General features: G+C 36.3%; 3 protein-coding genes across 3 annotated transcripts; all 3 read left to right on the top strand.

Annotated features, from left to right (window-relative positions):
• The first annotated feature begins 149 nt into the window (after positions 1-149).
• Positions 150-16,946, top strand: brox (BRO1 domain and CAAX motif containing). Its single transcript, XM_084090855.1, has 13 exons — positions 150-261; positions 963-1,069; positions 1,145-1,251; positions 1,411-1,507; positions 7,102-7,197; positions 8,054-8,126; positions 8,280-8,385; positions 8,480-8,569; positions 9,829-9,914; positions 12,055-12,136; positions 12,915-13,065; positions 13,706-13,865; positions 16,443-16,946. Exons 2-13 carry the CDS (start codon positions 969-971, stop codon positions 16,527-16,529), a joined length of 1,236 nt encoding a protein of 411 aa, XP_083946981.1. The 5' UTR covers positions 150-261; positions 963-968; the 3' UTR covers positions 16,530-16,946.
• Positions 16,947-18,188: 1,242 nt separating this feature from the next.
• Positions 18,189-21,861, top strand: LOC311068419 (protein FAM177A1). Its single transcript, XM_084090856.1, has 5 exons — positions 18,189-18,369; positions 19,819-19,944; positions 20,047-20,113; positions 20,299-20,393; positions 21,602-21,861. The coding sequence occupies exons 1-5, from the start codon at positions 18,358-18,360 to the stop codon at positions 21,767-21,769; spliced, it is 468 nt and encodes a 155-aa protein (XP_083946982.1). The 5' UTR covers positions 18,189-18,357; the 3' UTR covers positions 21,770-21,861.
• Positions 21,862-22,519: 658 nt separating this feature from the next.
• Positions 22,520-26,780, top strand: LOC311068853 (uncharacterized protein; the record flags this gene model as incomplete). The annotated part of the gene is made up of 2 exons (XM_084091599.1): positions 22,520-22,661; positions 26,141-26,780. The coding sequence occupies 2 exons, from the start codon at positions 22,520-22,522 to the stop codon at positions 26,623-26,625; spliced, it is 627 nt and encodes a 208-aa protein (XP_083947725.1). The 3' UTR covers positions 26,626-26,780.
• Positions 26,781-27,761: the final 981 nt, after the last annotated feature.

The following is a 27,761-nucleotide window of genomic DNA, read 5'->3' as shown; positions in this document are numbered from 1 at the left end:
AGAAACCACAAAAACCAATACAAGTTAAAAAATTATATCAGTTTCATTCAGGCTATCTCTACTTGCGAAGTTGGAAACTGGCAAAACACGTTTCTGAATAAATTACGTAAACGGGGTTTAAACTCAATGGGCGTGTGCATGACGTCACCGCCCGAATCACGTCATACCGGAAGAGCGTTCATTGTTTTGGCGTTTCCTGATCCACATCTTTGGAGTCTCGCCGATTAAAACAACAAACATCTGACAGTCGACACATTACTGGTAAAAATACATATCTCTTTCATTTAAAACAAGCTTTATAAATCAGTTGTGAGATTTGACCCGGGAGCTGCTGTGTTTACTAGTGGTAAACTCGGTTCATTTCTGACTCGGTTCATTTCTCTCAGATTTGTATTCGTATTATGAACCGCATTAAGATCACAGATCAGCGTTTGTTCATATGTAGACGATAAAGCATCAGCAGTAGATCGTTTTTAACCGGTGTATTGTTTCTGTGTCTGTTTTTATTCGCATAGAGCTGTTGATAAACAAGGCCGAGATGTTATGGATCTGCCTTATCAAATGACTCGTTCACAGTTCATACATCTCTTGAACCAATGATCTTGTGATCTGAACTCAAGTGTTCTTTTGTAAATTAAACGCACTGCATATTAATAGATGTGAAATTTAGTAACCTCTCAATCTGAATGAAAATGTCAGTGTTAATACCATCTGTGTAGTTTCTGATATATAGAAAATCACATAACATCTAGTTTAGTTAATCTAGTCAATTGGACGTGTTTCTCAAGAATAATTCTACTCAGCCAGTTGTTCCCTAATGGTCAAGATCCAGATTTTATCTTGGATATTTGGTGGTGACGTAGTACCATGTTAAAATAGTTTCATACAACAGCAAATGAATTGTCCTGAAATGCATTAATAAAACAGAAACTAATAATAATAGTGTCTTTCTTCTTGTTCAGGTCACCATGACTCACTGGTTCCACCGAAACCCTCTGAAATCCACAGCGCCCGTGTCCTTCAACCTGTACGGTGTGGCGTCCAGTCCCGCGGCCAACAAGATCTGCAAGTGAGGAGTTTATTCTGGTATTATATTCATTTTGTGGGCCACTGTATGACGTTTTATGACGTATCTCTTTCGCAGTGACCTGAGAACGACGCGGGCCAGACTTCTGGACATGTTCACCGATGCCACGTGTACCCCAGAGATTATGAAGAAATCCAGTGACGAATATTTCGCTCTTTTACAGGGTTTGTGAATTATTATATTTCCTGGTGGCTCTGGTTAGATATTTCCATGTTGCTCATGCTGAATTTATTCATTTGCATGTATGTTGCTCAGAGGCATGTTATTGTTGTTGTTTTGTTGGCATTGTTAAAAGTTTTTCTGTTTTTTTTTAATGCACATAGGATTCATTTTGCCGCTGGATGGAACCACACAAGAGAGCAAGCTCCGGTTCATCCAGAACTTCAAATGGACTGACACTTTACAGGGAAATATTGCAAGGTAACTATCACACAGTGTGGGGCAGTTCAGCGGTAATCAGCTCGACTCAACACAAACTGTTGAGTTAATAAACCTTATAATGCATTGTATGGTCTCATCAATAACTGTAACCAGAGTTATAGCCTAATACGATCTATTCATTGATACTCCTTTAGAAAGTATAATGCATTAAAACATGACAAGCAACCTATTTCAGATGTAACAAGGAATCTGCTAATATTATAATACAAGAAATAATGCATTACAACATACATTATGAATACTTTTATATTGCATTAGACATACAGTACCAGTCAAAAGTTTGGAAACATTACTATTTTTAATGTTTTTGAAAGAAGTCTCTTATGCTCATCAAGCCTGCAGTTAAAAAAAAAAAAAACAGTAATATTATGAAATATTATTACAATTTAAAATAATGGTTCTCTTTTTTAATATACTTTAAAATGTAATTTATTTTTGTGATGCAAAGCTGAATTTTCATCAGCAAGTACTCCAGTCTTTGGTGTCTTATGATCCTTCAGAAATCATTCTAATATGATGATTTATGATCAATGTTGGAAACAGTTGTGCTGCTTAATATTTTTTTTATAACCTGAGATACTTTTTTCAGGATTATTTGATGAATAAAAAGTTTAAAAGAACTGTATTTATTTAGAATAGAAATATTTTGTAACAATATACACTACCGTTCAAAAGTTTGGGAACAATAACTATTTTTTTTTAAAGAAATTAGTACTTTAATTCAACAAGGATGTGTTAAATTGATAAAAGGTGATGGTAACGATTTATATTGTTAGAAATGTTTTTATTTTGAATAAATGCTGTTTTTATGAATAAATGCTGTTAACGTTTTACTCATCAATGAATCCTGAAAAAAGTATTCCAAAAAAATATATTAAACAGCACAACTGTTTCCATCATTGATAATAACTGAGTATCAAATCATCATATTAGAATGATTTCTGAAGGATCATAAGACACCAAAGACTGGAGTACTTGCTGATGAAAATTCAGCTTTGCATCACAAAAATAAATTACATTTTAAAATATATTAAAATATATATTTAGAAAGTATCTAATACTTCACTTCAGGACTTGAATGGACATGCGGCTGACACATCTCACAAAGACAATGATAACACCATGCAGCCAAAACATCTTCTGCTCACGGACACAACTTCAGCTGAGCCTTGCCCACAGAGCTCACCAGAGTCAGACTGTGACATATTAGAAATGTCACAAGATTCAGCTCCCAAGGACAGCATATTACAGCCTCGAATAACAACAGATTCAGCACCCAAGAATGACCAGGGAAGCCAGGACAGCATATTACAGCCTCCAAAAACAACAGATTCAGCACCCAAGAATGACCAGGGAAGCCAGGACAGCATATTACAGCCTCCAAAAACAACAGATTCAGCACCCAAGAATGACCAGGGAAGCCAGGACAGTACATTACAGCCACCAGTAACAACAGATTCAGCACCCAAACACGACCAGGAAAGCCAAGACAGCATATTACAGCCTCCATTAACACCACAGCCACTCTCACCGCTATCACTATCTCCTACATCCCCATTGATGTGTTTCTCAGAGAAAATGGAAAAACTAGTGTATGCTGGAACCCAATTCGCTGGAAGCCCCCAGATATCAACCAGAAAAACATCACTACCACCAAAGTCTATGGGCGCAGCTCGCCCTCTCCCCCCTCCCCCTCTTCCTCCTCCTCGAGCATTAAGGCCCCTTCCACAACGCCAGGGCCCACAACTTCCACCGTCTGCTAGAGGTGTTACAAAATCAACCAATACCAGCTCCAAGTGATTTGTGCCGGGTCCCCGCTGTGATAACAGTAACTTTCTCAAATGTTTACAGAACAAGCGGGAACCCAGTGTTCCTGTATCATCTGTTCATTCACATGTTAGAAAGTCTAAGGCCTTTAAAAGCCGTACAGCAAACCCATCTAATCTGGTGCCTATCACACGACAAACTAAGATTGTGGACACAAAAAGCAAGACTGTTAAGTTAGCACTTTTAAACATCCGCTCACTTAAAAATAAATCACTTCTAGTCAATGACTTTATAAGCACATACAACCTGGACTTTATATTTCTAAATGAAACTTGGCTAGAAGACAGCTGCAGTGCAACAATCCTCAATGAAACATCTCCTCCGAACTTTACCTTTATGAGTGTCTCCAGAGCTGGAAGGAGAGGTGGGGGTGTAGCTGCTCTTTTTAAAGATGTCTATCAATGTAAGCAAATATCATTTGGTAATTACCCGTCTTTCGAACATCTGGGTATTGTGTTAAAAGGTGCTCCACGGATTTTACTTATCACTATTTACAGGCCTCCAAAATACTCTCCAGCCTTCGCTGAGGACTTTACAGAACTGTTATCAATAATTTCCTCAGAGTTTGACAGTTTCACTATTGCTGGAGATTTTAACATTCACATAGATAATGCAGAAAATAATATGACAAAAGAAATCAATACTGTTTTAAAAACTTTTGATCTGATTCAACATGTACATGGGCCCACACACAATCGTGGACACACTCTAGATTTACTTATCAGTAAGGGTCTAAACATTTCATTGAATGATATTAAGGATGTCGCACTCTCTGATCATTACTGTATTTTCTTTGATTTATTGATCTCTCCTGCCATTGAAGTTAGATCTGTGTCTGTCAAGAAGAGATGCCTAAATGAGAACACTAGTGTACTATTTATGAAGGCCATATCCCTAAGACCGAGCATATCTGCTGACTCGGTTGATTCTCTCCTTGATTCTTTTAACTCAAAGGTTAAAAATGTAATTGATGATATTGCTCCTGTGAAAGTCAGGAAGAATGGTAAACAAAAAGCACCTTGGAGAAACTCAACAGCAGTGCAAATTATGAAAAGACAATGCAGAATATCAGAGCGCATGTGGCGAAAGACAAAACTTGTAATCCACTATAACATCTATAGAGACACCATTCGTGCTTTCAATATGGAACTAGGCAAAGCTAGACAGACTTTCTTCTCCAATATCATAAACAGAAACCTAAATAATACTCGAAATCTCTTCGCTACTGTCGACAGACTAACAAATCCCCCAAGCGAGATTCCCAGTGAAATGCTCTCCGACAGCAAGTGTAGTGAGTTTGCTACCTTTTTCTCTGAGAAAATCAATAATATTAGAAAGGTGATCAGCACATCCTTGAGTTGCGCTGGGGTCAGTCAGATCAGACTTCAACCTGAGAAAGTAGTTACTATGTCTGATTTTGAAGAAATTGATGGCAAAATTCTGAAAGAAACCGTTCAGCACCTTAAAACATCAACCTGCGCCCTTGACACACTTCCCACATCTTTTTTTAAAAGTGTGTTAGACTGTTTAGAAGCAGATCTCATAGAAGTGGTAAATGCCTCACTTTTCTATGGAAGTTTTCCAAACTCCCTTAAAACTGCTGTTGTCAAACCCCTCCTGAAAAAGAGCAATCTGGATAAGACTATATTAAGCAACTATAGACCGATCTCAAATCTTCCTTTCACAGGCAAAATCATTGAAAAAGTTGTCTTCAACCAGCTGAACAAATTCTTAAACTCAAATGGATACTTTGATAATTTTCAATCTGGCTTCCGATCGCATCACAGCACAGAGACGGCGCTCATTAAGATAATAAACGATATTCGCTTAAATACAGATTCAGGCAAATTATCAGTGCTGGTTCTACTCGACCTCAGTGCTGCATTTGACACTGTCGATCACAAAATACTTCTAGACAGGCTGGAAAACTGGGTGGGGTTTTCTGGGACAGTTCTAAAATGGTTCAGGTCATACTTAGATGGGAGAGGTTATTATGTGAGTATAGGTGACCATAAGTCTGAGTGGACGCCCATGACATGCGGAGTCCCTCAAGGCTCAATTCTTGCGCCACTCCTGTTCAACCTGTACATGCTCCCAATGAGCCAAATAATGAGAAAGAACCAAATCTCTTACCACAGCTATGCAGACGACACACAGATCTACTTAGCCCTATCGCCTAATGATTACAGCCCCATTGACTCTCTGCTTCAATGCATTGATGAAGTCAACAGCTGGATGTGCCAAAACTTTCTACAGTTAAACAAAGACAAAACTGAAATCATTGTGTTTGGAAACAAAGATGAAGTTCTCAAGGTGAACGCATACCTTCACTCTAAAGGTCAAACAACTAAAAATCAGGTCAAGAATCTTGGTGTGTCTTTAGAGTCAGACCTTAGTTTCAATAGTCATGTCAAAGCAATAACTAAATCAGCATACTATCATCTGAAAAATATTGCAAGAATTAGATGCTTTGTTTCCAATCAAGACTTAGAAAAACTAGTGCATGCTTTCATCACCAGCAGGGTGGATTATTGTAATGGACTCCTCACTGGCCTTCCCAAAAAGACCATAAGACATTTGCAGCTCATACAGAACGCTGCAGCCAGGATTCTTAGCAGAACCAGAAAATATGATCATATCACACCAGTCCTCAGGTCATTACACTGGCTGCCAGTTACTTATAGGATTGATTTTAAAGTATTATTACTAGTATATAAATCATTCAATGGCCTAGGACCTCAATACATTGCAGATATGCTCACGGAATACAAACCCAACAGATTACTCAGATCATTAGGATCACATCAGCTAGAAGTTCCAAGAGTTCACTCTAAGCAAGGAGAGTCTGCTTTTAGCTATTATGCCAGCCGCAGCTGGAACCAGCTTCCAGAGGAGATCAGACGTGCTCCTACATTAGTCACATTCAAATCCAGACTCAAAACACATCTGTTTAACTTTGCATTTAATGAATGAGCACTCTGTCACTGTTTGTCCGACTGTTTATACTGTGTCTTATTTTAGTCTTTATTCTAAACTGTTTTAATTATTTTTAGTTCTTTCTCGTTTCTTTATTTTAAACTGTTCTTTATTCTAAACTGTTTTAATTATTTTTAGTTCTTTCTTGTTTCTTTATTTTAAACTGTTTTGTATATTCTTATTTCTTCTGATTATTTTTAATAGTATGTAAAGCACTTTGAATTACCATTGTGTATGAAATGTGCTATATAAATAAACTTGCCTTGCCTTGCCTTGCCTAAAAAAGAGAACCATTATTTTAAATTGTAATAATATTTCATAATATTACTGTTTTTTTGTTTTTGTTTTGTTTTTAACTGCAGGCTTGATGAGCATAAGAGACTTCTTTCAAAAACATTAAAAATAGTAATGTTTCCAAACTTTTGACTGGTACTGTATATGCATCACATTCTTGGAAGAAAACACTGAAATGCATCATTTATTATATTTATCAAGCTGGTAGTAATACTTTATTGCATAAAAAAAACAAATTGTGTTCTGATCTGAACAAACTAAGTGCGTCCTGCAACTGAACCTGTATTTTCTTATTTTCTTTTATCTTGTGTAGTTTTGTTCATGGTTTTTGAGAATGAAAGCAGGTCATGTGACGTGTTTATGTTGACATCGATCTAGTTTGATGAGCTTCTACCAAATAACAGATGAATCTGAACTAAGATAACATGGTTTGATTAAGAGGCATGACCCCATTAAAAGATATTTGTGTGTTTCAGTGCGCAGCAGGATGCGATCTTTGAGCTGGTGTCTATGGCATTTAATGTCGCCATCTGGTACACCAAGTTTGCCTCACGACTGGCTGGAAAGGAGAAGTAAGTTCTCTGGAATAATGGATTATGATTGGTCATTGATGACGTTCTGTGATAGCTAAGTTATTAATTGCTGTACTTAAGCATTTAGACAGTTTGTAAAATAAAACCCTGTCAAATAAGTTTTCCACTATGTGTAAGCCGTACACATGCAGACATGCATATCTGATGTTTTGAGAAGTTCAAAATAGTTTTTAAAAAGACATGCAACTAATTTCCCACCTAACTGTGCCAATTTAATTTATCTCCAGTGTTGGTATTGTTAGCTAAAATTAAACTATTAAAAATCATATTTTTTATTTGAAATAATATAAAATATAAAGATTAGATGAAAGACTTAAATTAATAAAAGAAAATAAGCTAAAGCTAAAATAAAAATAAATGAAAGCTAAATAGAATTTTAAAAAAGCTAATAAAAAATGACAAAAGTACATAACAAAACTTAAACTAAAATTAATTAAAAAAAAAAAAAAAATATATATATATATATATATATATATATATATAGATAAATAAAAGGTAATTAATAATAATTATAAATAATAAAACGTACTATAATAGTATAAAAAAAATACTAAAATGACAAAAAGGTTTCTCAGATATCACTGCAATTTTTCTTCCTAAATAATAAAATCATTTTCATTTCTAAATCAATATTTAATTTATTCCTTTTGATAAGTAGCCTTGTAATAAATGAGATTATGCACTGTACACTAGTCATTATTACTCTCTGACTGACTGCACATCGCCTCAGTCTGTAAAATACAGTATTTATAAGTGTAATAAATTCTGTCTGGGTTTTGAGTTTCAATATTTCATTAAAGGCATTTTTACAAGTTTTTTGTTTTTTACATTGTAGCGTCACAGAGGACGAGGCCAAAGACGTTCACAAGAGTTTGAAAACCGCTGCTGGAATATTTAAAACCCTCAAGGTAAAATGTGACTTATTTTGTGTCGAATTAAAGCAAAAAGACTCTGAATTGCAGTGATTTGAGTGCCTAAAACCCCCTTAACATGGTAAAACCAGTGTAATGCATGGTCATGAGTGGCTTACTGTTTGATCCATGGTAATATTTCACTTTCAGGAGACTCATATTCCTCGGCTCATCACTCCAGCAGAGAAGGGCCGAGACCTGGAGCCCCGAGTCATTGACACCTACATTGTGCAGAGTCAGGCCGAGGCTCAGGAGGGTAAAACATGCCTCTGTTTACTCTGAGTCTACAGTATTGCTTTCTTGTGTGTGTGTGTGTGTGTGTGTGTGACGGTTTATGTGTGTGTTTTTAGTGACCATTGCCAGAGCCATCGAGCTGAAGCACAACGCCTCCCTCATCGCAGCGCTAGCATTCGAAACCGCAAACTTCTACCAAAAGGCCGGTAGGTTTACTACTGCTACTGTTTAATCAACCTTTTGCTTCTCTCTATTTAAAGGGACAGTTCACACAAAAATTAAAATGCTGTCATCATTGAAGGGATATTTCACTGCTGGGAAAATTTATTGGGTCATTTATGTAGTAGAAATGTGAAGTTATTTTAGAAGTTGGTGCCTTCTAGACTGAGAAAAGCCAGAAAATGTGTTTTCGGCTCATGTGGATGAAAGACAACAACTCCCAGAATGCACTTGCTTCGCTGCCCTACGAGGACACGCCCAAGCCACGCCTACCGGTTACAGAGGGCAGTATCGGGAGAAATGATACAGCTAGGCTACTAGTCGACTCGAAACTGAAAAGACGGCGTTTTATCGTGAGAGCCCCCTATGGGCGGGTTGAAGACATGCGGGACGAGCTCCTCCTACTGGCTGGAGTCTCTCGCCTCTGGACAAAGAAGCCTCTGATGACGATAAATGATGATTTTTGCGTCATCTGAGGTTTTTTTTCCAGACACACAATACAGAAATCTCTCGTCCCAGCGGGACATGAGGGAGAGAAGCACGGTCACTCCAGAATACTACCGGGTTTCTACTGATACAAAGCTTAATGCTAATCGGTGAAGTATCCCTTTAGCTCTCCCTCATGTTGTTCCAAACCTGTATGAGTTTCTTTCTTCTGCTGAACACAAAAGAAGATATTTTGAAGAATGTTGGTAATCAGGCAGTTTATGGACCCCATTGACTTCCATAGTAGTAAAAAAAATACTATAGAAGTAAATGGCTTCTGTCAACTGATTCTTTAAAATATCTTCTTTTATGTTCAGCAGAAGAAAGAAACTCATACAGGTTTGGAACAACTTGAGGCAGAGTAAATGATGACAGAATTTTCATTTTTGGGTGAACAATCCCTTTAATTCTGCATTATAATTTGCTTGCGTTTCCAAATATGGGGGTGTATATATTTACTGTTATATATACAAAAGTTTGGGATCATTTAGAAGACATGAACGAATTGCTCATGCTTGTTGTACTTAGTTACCATAATCAGAAATGTATAAGAATATATAAAAAATTGCCCCCCCCCCAAAATAAATAAATAAATAAAAATAAAAATATTGATGTGAATTTAAATAATTATATCATGTTATAAAGTCCAGCAGGACACATGAGAGCATTTGTTCAGAAATATTAATCAAATACTTTCAGAGAGCCTTATAACAAAAAATTATACATTATTTAGAAGATTATTTTTCATATTATTTTTCAGATCACACTCTGAACACTTTGGACCCAGAATGCAGCAGTAAATGGAAGAAATACCTGCAGCTGAAGCAGCACTTCTACATGGCTTACGTGAGTCCATCTGAACACTAACGCATCACGATGTCTGTGATCGTTGTAAATAGTAATGTCTAATAATAATTTAAAGCGCCCCTATTTCAGATATTCCCTTTCATGCGGTGTGTAATAAAGCTGTTTGCGAATGTAAAAGGTCTGCAAAGATCAAAGTGCAGATAAATGGAGTTATTGTGTACCAAAAGAACGAAGCGACTCAAACTGCCTGAAACGAGTCGTCAGTAATTCCAGTAATACGTAGGTTTGTGACAAATCTGCATAATGCCAGTCTGTGGTCTTCATTGGCTGAACAGCGTCTCTTAGCCCCGCCCTCAAACACTGTAGCTGTAGCTGAGACCGGAAGAGTTTGGTTCGTGTTGTTCATGTCGAGAAGACAGTGTTTTCTGTGCTGCACTTCAAAAGGATTAGAATTTGCGCTAGAATTGATTCGGTAAAACTGACGCCATTGTTACTGTTCATATCACTGTGTATCAAGCGCTGAGAAAGAGCTGACATTCAGGTATGGTAATGGGCGTTTCGTTTCCGACTCACGTGGTAAGTGCTCGACCAATCACAACAGACTGGGCTATCTGACCAATCAGAGCAGAGCAGCTCTCGGAGAGGAGGGGCTTATGCCTGGTTCAGATTACACGACTTTGACTCCTAAAATCTTGTGTCGTGGACAAGAAACATGTCAGACTACACGTTGCTTTCCGACCAGTCATCGCGTGCCGTCTCACACACTCCCTCACACACTCCCGCACACATTCACTCGCACACATACATACCATATGCACTCACTACCACACACGCGCACACACACACACTCACACTCTTGTTCACTCAATCACACAAACGCACGCACTCACTTGCTCTCACTCACTCACTCACACACACTCACTCACTCACACACACACTCACTCACTCACTCACACACACACACTCACACACACACACTCACTCACACACTCACACACACACTCACTCACTCGCACGCACACACACACTCACTCGCGCACACACACACACTCACTCACTCGCGCACACACACACACTCACTCACTCGCGCACACACACACTCACTCACTCGCACACACACTCACTCACTCGCACACACTCACTCACACACACTCACACACTCACTCACACACTCACTCACACACACACTCACACACACACTCACTCGCACGCGCACACACACACACTCACTCACTCGCACACACACTCACTCACTCGCACACACACACACACACACTCACTCACTCGCGCACACACACACTCACTCACTCACTCGCACACACACACACACACACACACTCACTCACTCACTCGCGCACACACTCACTCACTCACTCGCACACACACACACACACACACACACACACACTCACTCACTCGCGCACACACTCACTCACTCACTCGCACACACTCGCACACACACACACACACACTCACTCACTCGCACACACACACTCACACACTCACTCACTCACGCACACACACACTCACTCACTCACTCGCACACACACACACACACACACACTCACTCACTCACTCGCGCACACACTCACTCACTCACTCGCACTCACTCGCACACACACACTCACACACTCACTCACTCACGCACACGGAACCGGAACCGTCGTGGAGGGCCAAAAAAAAAATTAAACATGCTAGTCTTTTTATCGTGATGTCGTGAAGCATCGCAGACGCAACGCCGGTTGTCGTCCACTATGACCCACTATACGAGATGAAACAATCGAATCTTGCATCCCGACGCCCGCTGTCGTTCACGAATCCCCACGACACTAAACGTCAAACTCATCGTGCCAAAATCAGGCTAAAATCGTGTTATCTGATTGAACCAGACATTGGAGAGACTGAATCTTCAAACGAACTGCTTTGAGACTCATTGCGAAAAAGAGCTGATGCTGCACTGTATATTATGAGAAAATGTAAATGTTTTTGACCTTGGAATCATGTAAACCTTTAAAATAGCATAATTGGGGCATTTTAACATTTAATATTGACTCAACCAAATGTTTTTAGTTTGAGGCGGGACTTTCTGTTGGTTTGAACAATGACAGACGAGTGGAGTGTTTGGATGTGATACACTAGTGCATTAAATATTTGACTGTGTGATGTATGTGATTGGCAGGCACACTGCTATCATGGACAGACTCTTCTTGCGGCTGATAAATGTGGAGAGGCCATCAGATCCCTGCAGGAGGCCGAGAAATGTACGCAAAATAAATCCCTCAGAGTATCAGACATTTCAGTCAATTATGATGTGCAATTGGGTATTTTAGTGGACATATTTTGGTGACAATTAGATTATAATTTCTTAACTAAGTTCAAAAGTTGTATATGTAAAATGATGCTGTAATGAGCTTTTAACTCTTTCCCTGCCAGCGTTTTTTTTTACCATTTTCACAAATGTTTCATGTTCCCAAGAATATTTAGTTGTATGAATATCTGAACATGCAAAATATCAAAAAGAACAGACCCTCTGCTATTAAACAAAAACAAAGCTTCATGCATTCTTTTATCAACACTTGAATGTGAGTAAGTTTCATTAAAAAAGCAAAATTTTGAGCAAAAAGCTGGAAAAAAATCATGTTTTTGTCAAAGACTACGTCCAGATTAGATTCAGAACGGTGATCAAAACACAGATGGAGTAGATCGAGTCCATCAACACCCCACAGTCCTGTCGCTCGTCCTGGGTCGACATTTCATTCAGTAACATTAGGCAGTTTTGATTTATATGCTGTTTAATGTTAATAATCACATTATTTTACATATGCATATGATTACATATGATATCACTTGTTTCTGCTTCTTCTTCGCCTGTGTTTTGATCAGGAGATTCAGTATTCTTTCAGAAGATGTGTAATAGCGCCCCCTACCGTATAACAGTGAAAACATGGAAAGCCGGAATATTCCGTCAGTGGCGGGGAAAGAGTTAATAGTTACATCACGTGTGTGAAATCCTTCTTGTAATGGTTGTGATGGCGGCAGGTTACTCGCGCGCGGAAGCCTTGTGTAAAGAGTACCGTCAGACGAAGGGTCCCGGCAGCACCGCCAAGCCCTCGGAGCAGCTCTTCTTTAAGAAACTGGGCTCGTTCATCAAAAACACCCTGGAGAAATGCCAGAGAGAGAACGGCTTCATGTGAGTCAACAAACACATCCAGAGGAAATATAAAGGGCCCTATTATGCTTTTTCACATGTTCATCTTTCTTTAGTGTGTAATGTTGCAGTTCGAGCACAAAGTCCCTCCAGCAGGAGTTATTCTCTATATCAGTGTCAGTGTTTCTGAACTCCTGAAACGCCTCCATTGTAGTCTTGAGTTTCTTCCGGGAACGAACACGTCACAATATTCCTCATTTATAATATAGAATAAAGAATAAAGGGGCGGGGCCTGGTTGAGTTAGTTAGTAGTGTGTGAAACTGGTGGTTATGGTAAGGGGCGGGAAATTTCCCAAACACACTCGAAGCGCTCGACCAATCACAACACACTGATCCAACTGACCAATCAGAGCACAGTGTGCTTTTCAGAAGGAGGGGCTTCATAGAGACAGGAACTAAACAGAGCGTTACTGACAGACTGGGAAGAGAGGAGCTGCAACAATGGAGAATATGAGGAGAATAATGTGTTTTTGAAAAAATCAAGCATGAAAACCTGTTCTAGTTGGGTAAACTTTGAAAAAGGGTATAATAGGTCCTCTTTAACACTCAATGTAACAGTATGATAAACAAAACAAAAAGCTTCCTAGAAAACTAGTTTTTGACGGCTGAATTTGTGTGTCAGTTACTTTCACAAGGTTCCCGCTGAAGCTCCCGCTCTGGAGTTGAAGGCTAGTTATGGTCTGGCTGAACCGACTCCGTTCGAGCTCCCGGCTCTCAGCGCTCAGTGCACACCTGAAGTCTACGCCACCTTTGACCTGACCAGAGGACCGAAAGACGACAAGGTGAGGAGAGCTTTCCCTTCCCACAAATAAGAGCATTTATACACACACACACACACACAATGGTTACAGAGTTGGACTTAACTTGGACGTAACCCGAAGGTCACAGGTTCTAGTCTCAGATTATATATATATGCATGCATCATAAAAGAAGATAATTTGAGAATTGTCTCAGAAATGTGTTGGTTTTTATGTTCATAAAATGGTCGATGGTTCTTCAAAATATCTTTTATGTTCTGCAAAAAAAAGAAAGTCATTCAAGTTTGAAACGACATTAGTAAATGATTATAGAATTTGGGTGAACCCATTTTTGGGTGAACTGACCCTTTAATGTGTTTAAAAAAAAAAAAAAATGTAAGTATGGAAATATGAAAAAAAAATTACGAAATTATAGTCTAAATAAGAAACTAAATGTCTAGATGAGTAAGTCATTGAATCCCCTGATTCATTCAGGAATGAAGTAAATGGCTCTCTTTATGAATGAGACATTGAATCATTCATTCATTCATTTGATTCGTTGATTAATTCAGGAATGAAGTAAATGGCTCTCTTTATGAATGAGTCATTGAATCATTGATTCATTCGATTCGCTGATTCATTCAGGAGTGACGTAAATGGCTCTCTTTATGAATGAGTCATTGAATCATTGATTCATTCGATTCGCTGATTCATTCAGGAGTGACGTAAATGGCTCTCTTTATGAATGAGTCATTGAATCATTCATTCATTCGATTCGTTGATTAATTCAGGAATGAAGTAAATGGCTCTCTTTATGAAGGAGTCATTGAATCATTCATTCATTCGATTCGTTGATTAATTCAGGAATGAAGTAAATGGCTCTCTTTATGAAGGAGTCATTGAATCATTCATTCGATTTGTTGATTAAAGCTCCAATATGTAGGAATTTTGTAATAAAATTTCCGAAAATAACTTGCACAGTGTGATATATTTCCTCCAGTTGTGTACTTACAATATTTCAAAAGTCTCCAAAGATTTTTTATTTCAGAGAAATTTCGATTTTAAATAACTGGCCGTCCCGGAAAAGAAACGTCTCCTCTCAGTGACGCAATGTCCGCTCTATCCTTGTTTTCCGGTGTGGACCATGTGATCGGATATTCCACCACACCGGATTTTTTTTTTTTTTTTTTTACAACAACTTTATTGAGTTTTTTTTTCTTATCACAATAAACAATAACGACGTCTGACAAAGAAGAAATATAAATAAAATAAAAAATATGACCCACCACACCGGAATATCACATGGTCAAATGCGGAAGTGGTGGTTATAGATGGTTATTGCTGTTATGGATCACGATTACTCTTTGGCGAGTATTGAAGTGCCAACAAAACGAAAGCGTCCATATTCTGATACACGCAGACTGTGTGACAAACGAAGGAATAAAACCTGGATAAATATCGGCAGGCGTTTTCGAGATGGAGAGAGCTGCGCGACTATCTTGGACTTGACAGAGACTCTGCTCTCGCGAGTGTATTGATAGACAGGTAAGACATGCAACTGTCAATAATAGCACTTATAAACAAAGTTATATTGCTCTTTGTACTTCGGTAAGGCTTTTTATCACGTGTGGTGACCGAGATTATGGCAGTACAATTAAATACAATCGGATATGTGTTGTTAAAAATATATATTTAGTCATTACTTGCAAATGTTCGTTCAAATTTACTTTTAGATATTGGTTTGAACACGTTAAACAACACGGCATTAACCATAAAAACGTAAAACTGCACAACATTAACCCAACAAATCATTTGACAAATAGCTGTATGTTGTAACGGGATAATATAGCATAACATTTCACGTTCCTTGCAGTTCATTAATTATGATGACATAAAATAATACGATCAGACATACAGGTAATACAAAAACGAATAAATTACCTCATCCGTGATCATGATTCATTAATTTCATTTAGATACATCGCTAGATGGTGAAAACGCATTAAAAACGACATCTCCCATCGTCACCTCCTTCATAGCGTCATCAAGCTTCGCCTTTGTTATTGTTGGAAACTGCGCCCTCTTGTGGTAAAAAAAAATCACATACTGGAGCTTTAATTCAGGAATGAAGTAAATGGCTCTCTTTATGAATGAGTCATCGAATCATTCATTCGATTCGTTGATTAATTCAGGAATGAAGTAAATAGCTCTCTTTATGAATGAGTCATTGAATCATTCATTCATTCGATTCGTTGATTAATTCAGGAATGAAGTAAATGGTTCTCTTTATGAATGAGTCATTGAATCATTCATTCGATTCGTTGATTAATTCAGGAATGAAGTAAATGGCTCTCTTTATGAATGAGTCATTGAATCATTGATTCACCCGATTGATTTGAGCACCACTGTGTTACTCTGAGATGCACAACAGTTCTGCTCTGGCTTTATAGGGGATATTTTCATTGGCAATATTTACTGATAACTTCTTATTTATTGAACTGTTGAATAAATAAATCACAGTTGCACAAAAACAGCACTCGTGTGATACTGCACTTGTCACTTGTGTGATGTTATAGATAGCTCTCTGTATCTAAAGCACTGATATCATCTCCCTCCTTCTAGCCGAAAGCGAAGCATGACGAGGAGATCAAGCCAGTGAAGGAGCCGGATCTGAAGCCGCAGACAGACACGGGCTGTGTCGTCTCGTAATGCTGTGATGATGTCTAGAGGAGTCCGTCATTCTCTCCCCCGCTCAAATATATAACAATATAACATAGTGATATAACAGTGGCGTCTGTTTCGTGCTCGGATTCTCTCTAAGGTGTTTTATCTACAAACGACAGATGTCCTAATGAACGATTGAGTGAGTTTGATGAAGAATTAATCCTAATAACCCAGACTGAATCTGAATTATGTGATCTCTTGATTATCTTTCTGTAGCAACACACCGATTTTATTGAGATTTTTAAGGGTTTATTGGGTCCAATGATTAGAGAATAACTTCTATAGGTCACTAAATTATTTTTTTTTTCTCTCTTAATGTTTATAGTTTGGCTGTTCAAGTTGATGCTGGTTAATGATCCATTGTTCAGTCTTTAAACTGAGTAAATTTCAAACAGAAATGTCATATTTCACCCCGTGTATATGTATGTGTATATATATATATATATATATATATATATATATATAAATAAAAGGCTATCGATTAATCAAGATTAATTGCATCTAACACAAAACTTTGCATTTATATAATGTGCGCATATATACATATACACAAACACATATATATTTACACACATATATAAACACAAACTTATGTAAGATGCGATTAATCGATTTGACGATTTTATCGATTTTCGAATCGATTTTATATATATATATAATTCTGTCTTAATGTAATAAATAGGGGTCTGAAAAATAGGCTTAATGCAAAATATAATTTCTTAACTATTATTGTGAACACTAAACAAAAGTGGATATTACCCAGATTATTACCTGTAACTCACCTGTACTTTTAGCACGTGAAATATCTGCTGTATGATTAATATTTGCTCGTGGGAAGAGAGGACAAGCACATGTTCATCTGATTCGTGGTCCGAGAACTAACAGGGTGATGTGACGTCTGATTATAATCTCACCATCTCTAATATCAGCTTTCGGTGGACGTATAGTTTCCATTCGTGTAAATATTTACAGTCATATTTTTATTTGCTTCTGATTTTGAAAACGTCCAGATAATCTAAATCTGGATAGTTTTCCCAGTGGTTTTGTGCTGGTTTGATTTGATCGGTTTCTTGTTCTTATTATTCTGTCTGTATGCTCAACTCTGACATTTGCTTGTCCGAATAAGTTCAACCATCTTTCAGTCAGTATACGACACCGGCGCTCAGAAATGATCACTCAAAAAGGTACAAAAACTGTGTTCCGCTTGTTATTTCGCTCCCTAACTTTAATTCAGACGCGATTCAGACACATTGAAGCTGTACTTATTAAGGGATAATGATTGTCAGATGTTTTGCTGTATATTTATTTAACACAATTCTGCTGAGAACAGGACGTGGTAAAATGACACTCCAGGGTTGCATTTAGTTTTTGTAATTATTTCTTTTCCCCATCTATGCAGTCGTATGGATATGTATTCATCATCGAATATACTCGCCGATTATGATGTCAACATGTAACTCACTGTCATGCATTTAATGGTTTTTCCCATTAAAATGTGTGTTAACTGTATGTTGCGTTGCTTGTTTTGTTTCGTGCTCTTGATATGATTCCTCAAATCATACATGCTTCTTTCTGTAATACTGGCGATACAAGTTCATCAACATTATTATGCTCTACACAAGTTGCTCAGGTCTTGTCTACGCAAGTGCTAAGTTACACAAACAACATCCGTGTGCATGAAACTTGCTTCCTCCTGTGGAAACGCTGAAGGAGACGTTCTGCCGACTGATGGTGTGATTAAAAACACTATTTGAGGATTTTCTTTTAAAGATATTCTCACTGAAGAAGACGACACAGCAAGAAGATTCACAGCATGCGTGCAGACGTAAGTTACGTGAAATCATTAGATCCGCTGTCTTCTGTATTGCGATTCAATGCTGTCCTAGTTTTAACTTTTTAACCAAGCCTTTATTTAATGTACGTGCACTTACTGCACCTGCCCTCAGTAAACACCTTCTCACACACACACACACACACACACACACACACACACACACACACACACACACTATATACGTGTTTAGTTTAAGGTTTACACTGCCATGCAGAAGTTTGGGGTCGTTAATGTTTCTTCTGCTCACCAAATCTGCGTTTATGTCATCAAAAATACAGCAATATTGTGAAATATTATTACAATTTAAAATGGCTGTTTTCTATGTGAATATATTGTAAACTGTAATTTATTCCTGTGATCAAAGCTGTATTTTCAGCATCATTACTCCAGTCTTCAGTGTCACATGATCCTTCAGAAATCATTCTAATATGATGATTTGATGCTCAAAAAACATTTATGATTATTATCAATGTTTTTTGTTTTTGTGGAAACTGACATTTTATTTTTCAGGATTCTTTGATGAATAGAAAGTTCAAAAGAATTTAAATGTAATCTTTTGTAACATTATAAATGTCTTCACTCTCTTTTTTGATCATTTTAATAAAGATTTGCAGAATAAAAGCATTAATTTCTTTTAAAAAAACTAAACGGTTTGTTCAAATTTCCATCCTTTTGGATTACAGTTTTAACATAAACTAATTAACTTAATATGCAATTTGTTTTAATCTCTTTTAATCTCCCACATTCAAACTTTTTAACTGAAAAAAAAAAAAGTTTCACAATGAAAAGATGAGCAATTTAAATAAATGTTTAAAATATGATTATTTGAGTTCAAATCCAATAAATGCATATAGTTAGTAATAAACTGTCATTTTTTGAGTGCTGAAATGTTAAATGTACTTGTTTCACTTGTGTATGACTGACAAATATGCATCACTATTAGTTTATGTTAAAACTGTGTCATCCAAATGAATGGAAAATGTAGATGCTATTCAAATACATAAATCTTAAATTTAGGCCTAAATAGTTTTTGAGTGTAAAGGAGAGAACAGAACAATGCTTAAATACCCTTATATCTGATATATATATATATATCTGAAAATAAAATAAAAGATGAAGAAAAATACTGCTGCAACATTGTTTATAAGTTGAAGTCAGCATGAAACAGAAGTTGCACTAGTCTTTTCTCTCCTAATGTGATGCTTCTGGAATGAGAACAAATGTGGGTGGGGCTTGATTTTGTCAGTGGGGAATTGATTGGATGGTGGTGGTTTGCTATTGGCTGATCTCATGTGAGTGACAGGTTGCCCCGCCCTCATCATCAGAGAAGAGAAGAGGAAAGTTATTCTGATGCAAGATTACAAAAGTGCATGAATTAAGCAAAAATAATGATAAATCATTTATAATACAATATTCCATAATAACAATGGTGATGTGCAGGAGCCGATGGGAGACGTCAAACAGGTGAAGGTGATTCACTTCTCCAGTGGAGAGATTCTGACTGAGGAAGACAGTGAGGAAGAGGAGGATCATCATCTTCATCAAGAGCCCAGTGCTTCTGACCCGGTCCGTCTGGATGATAATAGACGTATAGTAATAAAAGACATTTTCTACAATCTGTGTCCGGCATGAAAATAATCAAAGGTTGTTTGGTATTTTTACCTTTAGAGAAGCTGGACATGGAGGGATTATTCTCGGTTTTGGGGAACACAGATCTTGAGAAAGTCTTTGCGATGTAAGAAGCACTTTTATTTCAAAGGTCGTTGTGTCTTTTTTCTAAAAGCATTCAGACAGCAGTGATTCTTGCTTCGGTAAACAGCACTAATTATGCTTTTCAGTGCAATACATCCCAGGCAGTCTGTCTTTTATGTCACACATATTGTATGTAATCATATAGTAAATCACTTCATTTCTTTATAGTTTGTGATTTTCTTGGAGAGAAAATGGCTGGTTTACTGGGACTGAATTCTGCCAAATATCAGTATGCTGTTGACCAGTATCACAGAGAACATAGGGTAACACACACACACACATATATATGCAGACTCACACGCACACATGCACACACACACTCATACACATGCACACACACACGCGCACACACACTCATTCACACTCACATACACATACACACACACGTATACATATACACACACACACTCTCATTCACACTCACACACACACACACACACTCTTACACTTACAACTGAAAATAGCTTTACAGAGTAACAGAATGATCTTTATTTTGTAGATGCTAAAGATCAGTCCGCACTGAGGATGATAAATGTAACGATAAACAGATATTTTAAAAAACTGTTCAAACAATAGCAGAGTCCATGCCACAACTATAACAACACAAAAGAACAATTTTGATGGAATCACTTTCAGGACGATCAGCCAATCAAAATCCATCCTGATTTAAAGTATTTGTTTTTTTGTCTTATAGTGTGACTATAAGATAGTGTGCTCCAAAACAATGACAAAAATCACATTTAGAAGATATAAGCATTCAAAACTTAGTTTCTCACTTCCGCCAATAAGGATCAATGATTTTGATGACATCACTCAGACTTCAGCTTCTCATCAGATTTTCTGTCCAATCAAACGCTCTCTAGAATCTGAAGCTCCGCCCCCTACATTATAAATAGACGCTGAAGCTCCGGCTGAAATCGGTCACTTGTTCACACATTTACTGTTTTCTACATGATGAATGGCACATAGTGCACTATATAGGGGATAGGGAACGATTCAGCAGTGTAAATATGCTTTCAGTGGGAGTGAAGTCCTAAGTTCAGAGACATGACAACACAGAGCGGATCATGTGATCGAGTCGCCGCAGACCAGAAAACGTATCGGATCCTTTGAATTCTACACAGATTTCTGTATTTTAAAGTGATATGGAGGAGAGATTAGGAAGAAACCGCGGCTTTAACGAGCTCAACGAATCTGAACGAACTGTTATTTAAGCGAAATGCTATTGGCTATTTTTAAAAGGGGAGGAGCTGCTCGATATGCCCCGCCCTGTCTTCCTGTTTCCGTGGAAATGATAATAAACAGAACGTTATCATACGCTGGTCTGGACACTAATATAGATATCATTATAGTTATTTTTCTAGGTGTGAACTGGCCTTGAGAGGCTAAAAGACTATGTTACTTACAAATGTGAAAATGTTTGGTTGTAAACGGTTAAATGGATAACTTTTTGAGTGTTTTGTTTGTGCAGAATGAAACGGAAGGAGAGGTTTTGTCTTCAAGCACCAGCGTGAACGAGGAGAGAATTAATCTGTCAAAAATAGACAGCAAACAGTATGGAGCCACAAATGAACAGGACCTGAAAGAAACACTACAATATAAAGGAGAGCAGAATGAAGGATACAATTCTAACGAATAATAAACTAAAATAATTTGAATTGTAAAATTGTTTTGTTTCTTGTTTCATTTATGACCATTAAACTAAATTTGCTCTCTCTTCACAGAGACCATATATGCTTAATTGTTTTAATTTTCAAACACCAAATATAGTTGGTTTAATTTTACAGTTCTACACCTTTTCCATTTTAGGCTGCTTACGCATACTACATTTCCCAGCTTGCACTGCGGTAACGCAGCATGTGTGGGCCTCGCGCTACTTCTATCAGCCAGAAATCGCTGAAAGATACTTATTAAGAAATAGATAGAGAGGCTAGAATAGCGGGCACGTTATTTCTGATTTGTCAGTTGGTAATTCTATTATTTATATATATTTATATATATTATTTATCACTTTTAAATGCATCGTTCAGACGTAAATCACCGTCAAGACGCCACTGAAGCGAATGTGTGTCACGTGGTACGCGATACTTTTCTCAGCGCTGGGTATTATGAACCAATCACAGCCGTTTGTGATTAATAGAGAATAATTATTTAACAAAATTGTGTAGGGAAGCGGCTATGATCGATTTCTTATTGTAAGCGCATAGCAGTCACTATAAAACATCTTTTAAAAAGATTATACAACTTTCAGTTCAAATGCTTCCAATAAGATAAAAACCGTGTTGAAATTTGAACACAACTCAATGAGAAATCGGAACTGTGGGCCATCGAGCGCCCCCTGGAGGAATAACCGTTAATACAGTCATTAGCTAATAACGTTTGCCGCCCAATGCTAACAACAATGGAGGAGAGGTTAATAGCAGCGGTGTCCGACTATCCCGAGTTATACAATTCTACAATAAATTCATATAAAGACGCTGCTAGAAAAGCCAAAGCATGGAGAGCCGTGAGCCTACAAGTTGAAATACCAGGTAAGAGTTGATATTCCTTAAGTCGTTTCTTGCTAACTAAACTGCTAGTTATCTGCTGTTAGCTTGTTGCAGAGTAGGCTAACAGGAATCCAGGGTTGAAGATATCAATTATATCTCACTGATACTGTTTCCATATCACCATACAACTAACAGAACGTGTTTTTGAGTCGCAAAGGCATCTGATGGGTTAATCGGACAGATTTGACACTTTACCATAGTAAAACCCGAGTTGTTTTGAGTTTGGTGCCCTGCACTGTAACTAGTCGTGTGTTTTGATTTCATCCAAAGTTTGAGTTGCATAACTGCTCTTTTTGATGCACAAAGACAGAGTTTTAAGTTTAACCAGAGTTGCATCAGTCATATTTGTTTTTGTATATTCGAATATAATAACAATGTTCCAAGTGTTACATATTTAGCAATATTTCTGTCAAGTATGATGTATATTCATGCATGCTTGTTTGATGCTGTATGCATATATTAATGCCAGTTTAGACTATAACTTAGTACATAACTGATTTTTTTTTTTAATATGCTGGGAAAGTTGTACATATTCAGTATTACTTTTAGTAAATGATGGTCTAAACAAGACATTTTCCATGCAAGAAACTTTTATTGCTGTTCATTTTATGTCATTTGAATTAAATATACATATGCTTAAGTTACTGTTGATTAATTATTATAAAATGTATTGTTACTTATCAGTGAATGAAATATACATGCTTAAATTACTATTTATTGATTATTGTAGAATATAATATTGTTAATTATGTTATTAATTTAATATACATATGCTTTAATTACATTGCATTGATTATTGTAAAGTTTGTTGATAATATTATATTAATTAAATGTACATGTGCTTAAATGACTGGATCGATCTGTTGTTTTTTATATTATTAATCTAATATACATATGCTTAATTGCTACGGATAGATTATTGTAAAGTTTAATTATATTATTAATTAAATATACTTGTGATAAAATTACTACTTTTTGATTATTGTAAGATTTATTTTTAATTATATTCAATAGACATGCATGTGCTGTGCATACATCACTATGTAAAATGTATTGTTAATTATATTAATAATTAAATATCCATATACTTAAATTACTATATTTATATATTGTTAATTATATTATTAATTTAATATACATATGCTTTAAGTGCTACATATAGATTATTGTAAAGTTTAATAATATAATTAATTAAATATACTTGTGCTCAAATTGCTAATTATTATTATTATGCATAAATCAATATTGATTATTGTAAGATTTATAGTTAAATTAATAATTAAATATACATGTGCTTAAATTACTGTGTATTTCTTTTTTGTTAATTATATTATTAATTTAATATGCTTTAAATGCTACTGTAAAGTTTGTTAATTAAATATACTTAAATTACTAATTGATTATTGTAAGATTTATTGTTAATTATATTAAACGTTCATGCGCATAAATCACTATTGATAATTGTAAAATGTATGGTTAATTATATTATTAAATATACATATTCTTATATCACTATTTATTGATTATTATAAAATGTCTTGTTAATTGTATTATTAATTAAATATACGTGTGCTTAAATTACAACTACTTATTGATCATTGTAAGATTTATTGTTAATTATATTAAACGCATGCATAAATCACTTGTTTATTGTAAAATGTATTAATTATAATATTAAATATATATGTGCTTAAATCAATACTTATTGACTATTTTAAAATGTATTGTTAATTATATTATTAATGAAGTATACATATGCTTAAACAGTAAAATACAACAACAACAAAACAACAAAACACCCAAATAACCATGTGATGACGATTAAAGTCATGTGACTCTATATATTCCATATCATTTTTCTGCATAATTTCATTTCACGTTTATTTGTATAGCGCTTTTCATTATACACATCGTTTCAAAGCAGCTTTACAGAAAATGCATGAGTCCATATTACAATTTACTGTAATCTGAGTTATGTATTTCAGAAATGTACATATACAAAATCACAGTTAGTGAAAAATGTATTAATTTAAACAATGTAGTAATTTAATGCAGAAACAATGAGCTAGTAATGAATACTTGTTTGTTAACAAATGATTATGACATTCAGAAAATATGTGACCCTGGACCACAAAACCAGTCACATGGGTCAAGTTTTTGAAATTGAGATTTATACATCATCTGAAAGCTGAATTAATAAGCTTTCCATTGATGTGTGGTTTGTTATGATAGGACAATATTTGAACATCTGGAATCTGAGGGTGCAAACAAATCAAAACATTGAGAAAATCTCCTTTAAAGTTGTGCATTTATGTTCACAATTGTGCAGCATTCACTCACAACAATAAATGTTTTATACAGTACAGGTCAAAAGTTTGGAAACATTATGTTTTTTTATATTTTTGAAAGAAGTCTCTAATGCTTATCAAGGCTGCGTTTATTTGATCAAAAATACAGAAAAAAACAGTAATATTGTGAAATATTATTACAACTTAAAATAATAGTTTTCTATTTGAATATACTTTAAAAAATAATTTATTCCTGTGATCAAAGCTGAATTTTCAGCATCATTACTCCAGTCTTCAGTGTCACATGTGACATCCAGTCTGTCACATGATCCTTCAGAAATCACTCTAATATGAGGATTTATGAGTGTTGGAAACAGTTCTGCTGCCTAATATATTTGATGAATAAAAGGTTAAAAAGAACTGCATTTAATCAAAATAAAAAAATATTTTCTAATAATATAAATCTTCTTTACTATCATTTTTTATCAATTCAACACATCCTTGCTGAATAAAAGTATTGATTTATTTCAAAAAAGAAAGAAAAAAATTACTGACCCCAAATTACTGACCAGTAGTGCATATTGTTGTTACAAAAGATTTCTATTTTTAAAAAATTTGCTTCTTTTTTTTATTTCTATTTTTTTACTTTTTATTCAAAAAAAGTGTCACAGGTTATGAAAAAATATTAAGCAGCAGAAGTTTCCAACTTTGATAATGAATCATCATATTAGAATGATTTCTGAAGTAATGATCCTGAAAATTCAGCTTTGATCACAGAAATAAATGATAATTTAAAGTATAATAAATTGAAAACCAATTATTTAAAATTTTAATAATATATCACAATATTACATTTTTTTCTGTATTTTTGATCAAATAAATGCATTGATGAGCAGAAGAAACTTCTTTCAAAAACATTAAAAATAGTAATGTTTCCAAACTTCTGACCTGTACTGTATATTTACAGTAGGAAATATCTTCATGGAACATGATCTTTACGTAATATCCTAATGATTTCTGGCATAAAAGCGAAATCGATAATTTTGACCCGTACGATTTATTGTTGGCTATTGCCACAAATATACCCGTGCGACATGTGACTGGTTTAGTGATCCAGGGTGTGTGTGTGATTAACTGAATGTGATGATCAGTGTGTGTTGTGTCTCCGAGCAGAGGAGGACTGTCGCAGGCGATGGAAGAGCTTACGGGACATGTTCATCAAGGACAAGCGCGCCGAGCAGCGCCGGAGAGCGTCGGGAACGTCCCACCGGAGCTGGAAGTACAGCTGGCAGATGTCCTTCCTCACGCCCTTCATCCAGTCCCGATCGCTCGCCGTAGACGAGCCGGAGGAGGACCGAGACGAGGAGGAGGAGGAGAAAGAGGAGGAGGAGGAGGAGGAGAGGACGGCGCACGGGAACTCCTCCTTCCAGGACTTTGAGGCGGATCACGGGATGCTGGACGGATCCTCGCATTACTCCGCGTCGGGGTCGCAGGGAACGGGACGCAAGAGGAAGTGGCAGATGGAGGCCAACGAGGACTTGGAGGACGAGATGTTCCTGTTTAGTTTGTTACCGTATCTCAGACGCTTGCCGTACGCCAAGAAGAGCGCGGTGAAGTTAAAGATCCACCAGCTGCTGTACGAGGCCGAGTTCAAGTGACGGCTCTGTGCTTTCTCAAGAGTTTTCTAGCTTTTATTGATATTGAAATTCTATCCACTGCATTTTTTTGTTTTTTTTAACATTCATAAGATGTTGTATGGATGCTGGTAGATGTTTGTTTTGATCAGAGGTCAGTGATTAAACAGACAAACACACACACTCTTCTATCAAGCTCTGTGAATGTGGAAACATACGCTTCTGCTGTATTATTATTATTATTATTATTATTATTATTATTATTACACTGTCTGCAGGAGTTTCATATAAGTGAGATGCTATTGTAGTTTTATAAATATTTTGAATCCGTTTTTATATTGTTTTTATTTTATTTACATTATCATTCATTCATTTAGCAGACGCTCTTATCCAGAGCTGAGGAATAGATTCATCCTGAGAAAGCGATAAACATGAGAAGAGCCAGAAATAACCAGTCCAGATATTCGGGAAAACTGTGAGGGGTTTGGCTTAGCTTTATATTTAATTTAATTTAATTTATTTGTATGTAGTTATTATTATTTTATACTTAAACTAAAAAGAGAAATGTTCCCTTGGCAAGTAGTTGAAATTTAAAAAATATATATATTTATTTATTTTATTTTACTCTTTTAGTTCAAGAAACATTTTTTGTTATGGTTTCATTTTTAGTTAAAAATGTTTTATAAAAGCACCAGTAGTCTTTAGTGTATCATCAGGATATAAATATATATATTTATTAACAATTACAAAGTATAATCAAATATTTTAATAACATTTAATTTAGAACCTGTCACACAAACGCTTCACGTGTGTGTGTGTGTGTGTGTGTGTGAGAGAGAGAGACTGTGTATAGAGTATGCATTGCATACTTATAGAGTGTGTGTGAGAGAGAGAGAGAGTGTGTGTGTGTGTGAGTGAGAGAGAGAGAGAGTGTGTGTGTGTGTGTGTGAGTGAGAGAGAGAGAGTGTGTGTGTGTGTGTGTGTGAGTGTATATGGAGTATGCATTGCATACTTCTAGAGTGTGTGTGAGAGTGTATATGGAGTATGCATTCCATACTTCCAGAGTGTGTGTGTGTGTGTGTGAGAGAGAGAGAGCGTGTGTGAGAGTGTATATGGAGTATGCATTGCATACTTCTAGAGTGTGAGAGTGTGTGTGAGAG

Source organism: Abramis brama, assembly GCF_963993115.1.
Source record: "Abramis brama genome assembly, chromosome: 18".
Lineage (NCBI taxonomy): Eukaryota > Metazoa > Chordata > Actinopteri > Cypriniformes > Leuciscidae > Abramis > Abramis brama.
The sequence above is the reverse complement of the archived record's forward strand: the minus strand, read 5'-3'. Positions and strand labels throughout refer to the sequence as shown.